The sequence below is a fragment of the Dunckerocampus dactyliophorus genome, chromosome 7 (genome assembly GCF_027744805.1).
Source record: "Dunckerocampus dactyliophorus isolate RoL2022-P2 chromosome 7, RoL_Ddac_1.1, whole genome shotgun sequence".
NCBI classification, from domain to species: Eukaryota; Metazoa; Chordata; class Actinopteri; order Syngnathiformes; family Syngnathidae; genus Dunckerocampus; species Dunckerocampus dactyliophorus.
The window spans coordinates 16,024,483-16,033,384 of NC_072825.1; the positions used below are offsets into that span (position 1 = coordinate 16,024,483).

The 8,902-nt window shown below is 40.0% G+C and overlaps 1 protein-coding gene across 2 annotated transcripts; it reads right to left on the reverse strand.

The window, feature by feature from the left end:
• Positions 1 to 1,563: 1,563 nt before the first annotated feature.
• klhl38b (kelch-like family member 38b) lies at positions 1,564 to 8,669 on the reverse strand. Of its 2 annotated transcripts, none has more exons than XM_054781796.1 (5): positions 8,396 to 8,669; positions 5,557 to 6,646; positions 5,339 to 5,480; positions 5,148 to 5,253; positions 1,564 to 4,796 (listed from the first exon to the last, which is right to left on the reverse strand). In XM_054781796.1, the coding sequence occupies exons 2-5, from the start codon at positions 6,591 to 6,593 to the stop codon at positions 4,507 to 4,509; spliced, it is 1,575 nt and encodes a 524-aa protein (XP_054637771.1). In that variant the 5' UTR covers positions 6,594 to 6,646; positions 8,396 to 8,669; the 3' UTR covers positions 1,564 to 4,506. The 2 variants fall into 2 exon arrangements, with proteins under 2 accessions (XP_054637771.1, XP_054637770.1); XM_054781795.1 differs by having other exon boundaries at positions 5,557 to 6,777.
• Between the last annotated feature and the right edge of the window lie 233 nt (positions 8,670 to 8,902).

Genomic DNA, 8,902 nt, shown 5'->3' on the forward strand with positions numbered 1-8,902 from the left:
GTTGAAACATCTCCGTGTGTAGTTTGCATGTTTTCCCCAAGCGTCTGTGGGTTTTCATCCAAAGACATGCATGTTAGTAAAATTTAGTTGTGAATGTGAGTATCAATGGTTCTTGGTCTACAGTATATGTGTCCTCTGATTGGTGATTGGTGTACCCTACCTCCCGTCTAAAGTCAGCTGGGATAGGCTTCAGCCTAGTCACCCGTGACCCTAATGACGACAAGCGGTATAGAAGACGGATGAATGGATGGATGGTGTCGCATAATTTGGCCTCAATAATAGACTAGGCTACGACAATGCCACTATCTACCAGGAAGTAGTCTGCTAGCTCACAAACACAGATATGATGATCTAGGGTGTTTTAGTTGGCTGCGTGGCCTTGGTAGATGTTGTTGGACAGCATTCTAACTTCATCACTCCTCCCTCTAATTCTGTCCATCATCCCTGTTTTTGTTGTGATGTTGTGAGCAGACGAGACAGCTGCTCCATCCGGCCCGACCCTCTTCAAGCCTGAATCACCAACACACACATCCGCACCTGTCGCTGCTGCTCCCGGATGGGTTTCATCACTCGCTCACATTTTCTCTTGTGAAACCCCCGCTCGTCGGTTCTCTGCCCCCTCTCTCACATCTGCCAGCCCACATGACTCACGTGGTGTAGCAGTCGTCTTCTTGTTTGTCCCTCAAAATAACACCAGCTCAACTATAGTTTTCCACCACCCACCACCACATACACATTGACCACCCACCATCCCCTGAACTTCATTTGCTGGCAGCAAGCAACTGTACCATCTGACCCAATGACTTTCAGGGAAATTCTCTCTCATGTAATATCTGCTGGTCACATTGCGTTCACCTAACAGCTGACACAGCTTTCCAAATGTCATAGATGGACCGTATGTGATCTGATTAGATAATGCTGACTTTGCAAAATCAAAATTTGATTCTCATAAAATTCAATGTAATGGATGCTCCATGAATAGATAATGAAATTATTACTAAATACACAGTCAGCTAAATTAGACTTGGATACATTTCTCTTATTTTCCTGTCCAGGTGCTTGGAAATCCAATATCAAGCATTTGTCGTCTCACTCAAGCTTTAAAGGTTCCACGTGGAGCAGATGAATTTCAGTGCTGGAGATGATTTAAGGCCATTCTTTGTAAAATGATACAATTTTTACTACATAATTTTCAGTTTCTCCTGCCGACGATGCCAAGAACCTGTCTGGGCCAAATAAAGGTTCTGTGTGAGCAGCGTCATACATGTTGAGACATGCTGGATTCATGTTCTACTCACGTTGCATTCAGTGGACAACATGTTACTACTGAGCCAAACTAGTTAGATAAATAGACAGATAAATACATACACAGAATGAGTGTTTTCAACTTTTTATTACTGAAGTAAAAAATTGTACAAGAGGAATAAGAATAATTTTATCCAGCAATATACAGTAGCTTACTCGCAATTCAGCATTCACAGCACTGCAAATTTGAAAAAATATATATATATATATATTCATACAACAATTACTATTGCAACAACACATCATCACTAGCCTAAAACTAACCTGCCTCTCGACGGTCTAAACATAGCACTCGTTCTCTAAAGTAGCTGAACAATCGAAAACAATTTTTTTTTTAAAGTAGGCCATTTTTTTCTGCAGAAAGCACATCTTGGTCACTGTAAATCCGTAACAGTTTATAAATACATAATTGTAAAGGGAACATATGCAACATACGTGTCCCACTTTTAAAAAAGCACACAATTTTGACATGTTTATGTCTTTATGCATCACTGACAATGTTTTTTTGACAAGTTTTGCGATTTCGCACTTTGCTCTGCAGTCTTTGAACACACCATAGTTGCTTTGAGATGCAAAAGTGAAACTTGTATAATATATATTCACCGATTTCATCTGTTCATCAAACATCTTACGTTATCATTCATTAGTGGTGAGTACCTATACATTTCATAATTTAAAATTCATTATGGATGTGAGACATGCTGAAGAGCGACAGTGGAGGGTTATGGAGCGGAATCTAATCTAACAATTACAACAGTTACCTTTATTGCAAATGTTGAACCGAAATTGGAGAACATCAATGTTAAGCAGGAGGGAACGAGCTGTGTCAAAAGTAGAAATATATATTTTTATACATAACAACAATTTGCTTCAAAAAGAAACAGTTTTGCTGCATGCAACAGTATTTAAACGTACCTTCTGTAAATTATATTGTATTGAACTGTTTATATTTGGTGCATGGGTTGTTTTGGGTAAAAGAGTCCCAATAGTTATGCATGCATGCATTATAGGTGTAAACTTTAAAATAGAAAAACAACATTAAATTCATAAGTCACATACATTTATATGATTAGCACAATAATTTAATAATTTGTTTTCATTACAATGATTAGTAAAAAAAAAAGGTCACTATGCCCAACCAGCAAAATTCAAAATGTAGTCTGTGTACTCTAGAGTCAAACTGGGAAAACCACAAATTTGTGATTTAAATAAAAAAAATACACTTGCAAGTTGATTATCTCTTACATATAAAAAATGTAACTTAAAGTAACCCAGATTTCCTAAAATACTTTGAGAGAGAGTCGACTATGTTTTTAGACTTTCATGACCAACCCGGACTCTCGGCTTGTATTCTCTGGGAGACAGAAAAAGTAGTAATGTACGGGGAAAACTATTTCATATTCATCATATAAGAAAAAGAAAGAAAGATGATTGGAATTAGAGTTGGAGAACAAAAAAACAAACTTGAAACCGCTCATGCTGACTCACAAGATGAGCACACCCTGAGGAACCTAAAAAAAACTTAAATTAGGCCTAAAAGAAATTATCGATAAGAACATTCAGTTCCAACTGCAGAGACTGCGTTTGGAGAAGTTTGAGCATGACAATAGACCTGGAAAATACTTAGCTAACCAAGTGAAACGCAATAAAGAAAAAAGCTCTATATCCTCCATAAAAAACTCAGGAGGTCATATCACCTCCTAGAGGAAATTGATTCTGTCTTTAGGGACTTTTATAAAAATGTATGTACACCTCAGATTAAACCATCTCTCCCAGACATTGAAACATTTCTCAACACTATAGAATTACCCAAATTAAATGAAGAACAGGTGACAAACTTAGATTTACCCATTTCATTAACGGAACTTCATGATGCTCTACAGTGAATGCCAAATAAGAAAGCACCAGGACCTGATTGGTTCCCTGCTGAAAGTATTCTGGTCATTACTAGCCCCAGTATTTCTTAGAATGGTTTTGGAAATTAAACAGTGCATGAATATGACAGCGCATGCCTGCCTCCCAACATGAACTCAGCTACAATCAGTCTCCTGCTGAAACCGGATAAGGACCAAACACTACCTTCCAGTTATCGTCCAATTTCACTGATTAATGCAGATCTTAAAATAGTATGCAAAGTACTAGCTAGGAGACTGGAAAAAGTTACCCCTCATATAATACACCCTGATCAATCAGGTTTTATCAAGGGGAGACACTCAACTAGCAATGTACGCCGTCTAATCAATCTGATTGATCACTATCATCCATAATTTAGAAACCACTTGTTTCATTGTTTCATTAGATGCTGAAAAAGCATTTGATAGAGTGATGTCAACAATATGATTATAGTTATTAGATTTGTGTTTACAGTTATTACATTTATTATCATTCTGTTCACTATCATAGTTAATAATTTCATTACTACTATTACTACTAATATGTATGACTGTTTCAATGCAGTATTATCATTGTAGTGGTTGATATTATTTTGTCCTTTCCGTCATGGTCTTTATAGCCGTCACAGACATTTGCTGATGTAGTCCTGTTTGTTTCTGTTGTTTTGTTATTGTTGTCACAATTGTTGTTGTTCCTGTTGTCCTTGTCTCTCTCTTTATTGTCCCCCTATTGTCCCTGCACTCCCCCCTCTGTTTTCTTTTCTCTTCTTCTCTATCCCCTCCTGCTCCGGTCCGGCCGCTCCAAATTTGCATTTAAAAAACATCAAAGTCAAATACATTTTCTATAACTGAGGAAGTGTATGTCACACTTTTCCCAGGCAGAGCAAATCTGTTGAGCACGTAAGGGCATTTAGATCAACAATACTATCTGTCCTAATGGCTGTACAGGACAAGGAAAAAAAAATAAGTTAACTTAGAAACATATATACAATTGTACATGAATGTTGCTTGCATGTGTACATCATTGTAAGTGGGCCTGCTCCAGAACAAAATGATCATTTCTCAAATTCTCCACAGTCAAAAAAATGCATGTTGCAATTGTCCATAGGTGTGAATGTGAGTGTGAATGGTTGCATGTTTAAATGTCCTATATGATTGACTGGTGACGAGGGTGTCCCGACCTCTTGTTGAATAAGCCCTGAAAATAAATAGCAAATAATAATACATTCATTTTTGATATTAGTTTGTTATTTCTGCATAAAGACAGTCTTTCTGCCAATAAATGGCAGTCATTATGAATTAATCTCAACTATGAGTGATCCAAAATCTGTGAGACACAGGTCAGAGTCAGAGAGCCATGGTCAAAGAGTTTATATGGCAGAGTCCCCTTGGTCATCCAAGTGTCTGTCTTTGGGTCGTAACACTCAAAATTGTCTGAGTCCTCAATAACATCATGGCTGTTGATGTAACGTCCTCCAGTGATGTACAGTTTGTTGTTGAGAACCGTAGCAGAATGGTGCATCCTCCTCTCCTTCAGGCTGGTGCACTTGATAAAGCGGTTAGCCTTGGTATCGTATGCAATCATTCTCCTGGTGTATCCTGGGACACAGTAGACATGTTTATCAGGCAGGTAGCTAATATCGAATTGGAATGATGAAAGTTCTCCATGAGGACAGACATATTGAGAAACATGTCTAAAATGCGGGCCGTGGGCCATATGTGGCCCGCAGATCTACTGTTATTGTTATTACTTCAAGTCATAAACACGTTTTCTGTGCTCTAAACCAAAAAATATTCTGTTTATTAATATTGAGTCCTATTTCGTGAAAATGTACTTATCACAGTCGGGTCTGGAACCGATAGACGAGGGACGACTGTATTACTAATAGTTTTACTGTCAATAGTATAAAAACAAGTATTACCAAATTGAGGTTATGTAATTGCCAGTACCTCCAATAACATAGATTTTTTCATCCACCACAACAGCAGGAGCAGACACATTCTTCACTGTTCTGTTCTCCATCTTACACCACATGTTTCTGGCGATGTGATACACCTGCAGAGATCCAATAGACTGAAATGAATAAGACCCCTAAACAAAAAATACTAACAGCTCTATGCTAAGAGTTACTGAGGGTTACCTGAATGATTCGGACTGGGTTCTGCATGGCGTCTTCCCCACCAAACATGTAGATCCTCTGGTTGGTGGCGGCCACTGCAGGGTGCAGCACAGCCTCAGGCATGGGGGCCATGGACTCCCACTGGTTGAACATGCTGTTGTATCTGAGAACATTGTAAATAGTGATGTCATACATGCAGCTCCATTTAATGCAACACATCTTTTCCTGTCTCATGTCACCTTTCCACGCTGTCTGTCAGTCGTCTATCAGACCCGAGTCCCCCGAGGACAAAAATGAAATGGAGGTAGGAGACACTCTGGTGGGCAAAACGTGGCTCCAGCATGGGCTCGGCCACACGCCATTGGTTGGTCTTGAGGGAGAGGGTATAGACAGCTGTGCTGACTTGGTTGTATTTTGCGTTGGTGCTCAAGCCTCCAATAACATACACCACACTGTGGAGGGCCACATAGGAAGCTTTGTACAGTCGGATGGGCACTTTGGACAGACACTGCCACTTCTGGCTTCTCTCATCAAATACTAAAGCTTCCCTTGAGGTCTGCTCATTGTTCTTCCTCCCTCCTACCACAACTAGAGTGTCGTGGTAGGTACAGCGCCTCGGTGCAACCCAAAGAGGCTTGAAGTCACACCTGGAGTCGTCCACATACTTGGTGCTGACAGAAAACATGAGGCGCCGCACCGATTCGATGAGCTCAACGCAGAGGGTGGAGGACTGGATCAGAGGGTCATTAGCAATGAACTGGAATAAGTAGGTGGGGTGGATGTAACGAAGGCGCACTTTCTTGAAAAGGTCACTGATGGCGCCACGTCTGGATAAAGGATCAAAGTGGATCCAAGCTACAAGGGTCTCAAAGACCTGCTCCTCCTCCGCACAAAGGCTGTCATCCTCCAGGTAGCCCATAAGCTCTGGTAAAGAGAGCTCGCACAGATCCTCCGAAAGAGACACATCGGAGAAGCTCTTCATGGCCATCTCCTTCGCTTTGTGTCTCAAAGTGTTGCAGTTCATGATCTCAGAGAGCCTTAACATGCTCAAGCAGTTCTCAGGGCTCAGCTGTTCCTGAAGAAAACTGGAGCAGGCCTCAAAAAGACGACCATACTGCAGCATGGAGGCTGCTTGCATGAAAGGCAGCACGTTATCCATGCTGATACGTGCCAGCCCGGTGTAGACATAGTCAACGATGCCACTCAGGACGGCCGACGTGATTCCCTTCAGGTTGATCCTGTTCTGCTGCCTCTCAATGAAGTTGTTGCAGAACATTGCCCGGAAGTAAGGGCTGCTGGAGACCAGGACATTGCGATGGCAGGGAATCTCTGTGTTTTCGGAGCACAGCAACACATCTGTCAGAAGCTTCTCCTGTCTAAGGCTGTTAAGCTGGAGGAGCAGGTTGGATGACTGCTCTTTGTCTTTGTAGTGGAACACCTCCACCGCTGGTTGCTCCATCCTGAGGAGAGAAACATTACTAATCCGATCGATGTGTCAAAAATATTATTAATATACTTTGTTGCTGCTATATGTATTACTTTAATTACACCAAGCCAACTTTTACTGAGCAGACTTCATTATTTTAGTCATCATTTGTTGCATTCAATTCCACATTCATCGCAGACCACCTGGACTTACTAATGAAAAGTGAGCCTCACTGACATAAATACTGCAGCTTCAAAGGTACAGTCTCACTGTCAGCTTTGCTGCTTGTGCCGGTCTAATCTTTCGAATGACTACTTGTCTGAGCATTCAGTGACCTGTTCTACTATTTTTATAGCATTGTCATGTGCTCTCTGTTGTGTGTCTTTCATGCGTCTCTTGTTGCTTTGTTTTTAAGTTTAATACATTTAGCTGCAATTTCTACTAGTGATGAGCATTTTAACACATTTCCTTTATTAACAGGAATAAAGGGATCAATTTATAGACTAATTGTTATAGTTTTAATATCATTTTCATATCATTTGCAACATCATGTCATCATATATCATGCACTGACTCCACACACCCCACCCCGTACTTCCCTCTACCCACAAATGTGCAATTTCCAATAGGACTGAAAATACTGTGCAATATTATATCACTACATACACTCAATAACTACTACTTATTTCATTCTATTTTGTATTTATTTGTGTATATATATTTTTTTATTTTTAAAAATATATTTTTTTTATATCATTCATACATGTGTGCACAGAGAAGGAGCTGCCTTAAATCTCATTGTCCATGTGTATAATGACGATAAAAGGTATTCTATTCTATATTCTATTTTTAGAAAACACAAAGTAAAGCATGTTTTTCCACATTGGCGTGCTGTATATGTTTAAATATTTCACATCATCTCTTTTTCAGCAATTTAAGCATAAAGTTCAATAAGTAGCAAAGCTGTTCAGATGTCAAAACAGTGCCTCTGCTGGTTGCGAAGTAGTACTGCACCCCATTGTATGATTTTCCACTCTGTGGTAGGTAATCACATTGCCGTACTTTGTATAAAGCAAATATTCCATCCCTAAAAATTCCTCAGTTGTTTTAAAGACACAATGAATCAATCAGTCATTTCCACATATTCTACAGATGAATCAGTTATTGTGCCTACTGGTAATATGTACACAGCATTAAGTACACCTGCACAATAGCTAATACAAGAAATGTATCCAAAACGTTGCATGTACGAAAATAACAATGATCAGTCTTGACTGAATCAGTCAGAGATGTATTGATTTGTATTATTTCATTGAACAGTATGCTTATTATTGTGGTTGTAGTTGAAGTGGTGCAGAACTGCAGTCAATCATTCAGAGGCATTTCGAATATTTTGCTCGTCAATAAAAATTCAATAAAAATTTAGCATTAGTATCTTTGCAACAGTGTATTTTGCACATGCCATTTGTCGTGGATCTCATTAGATGCGTGCATGTGTACCTAATGAAGTGTCCAGCGAACAGAGCAGGGATAAATGACTATTTGACACGCATGTCCACATGTGCAATGCTTTTCATCATATAACTCTAACATTTCCAAGCCCATCTGAAATCAGACTAAGATCTTATCCTATGCAGTTTGCAGCAGCTTACCTTCTTCTGTCTATTGTATGCAAGGGTTCTGAAGGGTCCCACAATGTGTTTGCCTGTTTGCCGTAAGCGTTCAGCAGAAAAAATGATGTCTTGACATTTTCTTGTACTTTCTCCGACTTTTCTGTCGTGTTGCTGCCGTGTGACTCTGTGATCCAAAGGAGGTTGTCTCTTTGTAGGAGCGTGCTGCATGCGGCTTGTTATGATCTCCTTCCACGAGGCCTCTGTGTACATTCCTACACTAAAAATAGGGCCTGTTTGGCAACACTGCTGCAAACTCACATGTGACATGAGGGAGAGCGTTCTCAGTATCCACCAGACTCCATCACTGCATCGTCTGCTGCGTGGCTGTGGCAGGGATCATCAGTAACACTCATGTTGTTGACGTCTTTGTGCTGCTTGAGCACAAACACAGAGGCCTGCACACTTGGAAAAAGAACGACCTGTACTGGCCTTGACTACTCATGTCACATAAGTCATTTAAAAGCCATTTAAAAGGTTGACATTGGC

Excerpts from the sequence above, each read along its gene's own strand:
- klhl38b (XM_054781795.1), bottom strand. The coding sequence starts at position 6,776 with ATGGAGCAACCAGCGGTGGAGGTGTTCCACTACAAAGACAAAGAGCAG. Across the intron at positions 5,254-5,338 it reads ACCCAGTCCGAATCATTCAG|GTGTATCACATCGCCAGAAA; the intron begins GTAACCCTCAGT and ends GGATCTCTGCAG. Across the intron at positions 4,797-5,147 it reads AAAAATCTATGTTATTGGAG|GATACACCAGGAGAATGATT; the intron begins GTACTGGCAATT and ends ACTGTGTCCCAG.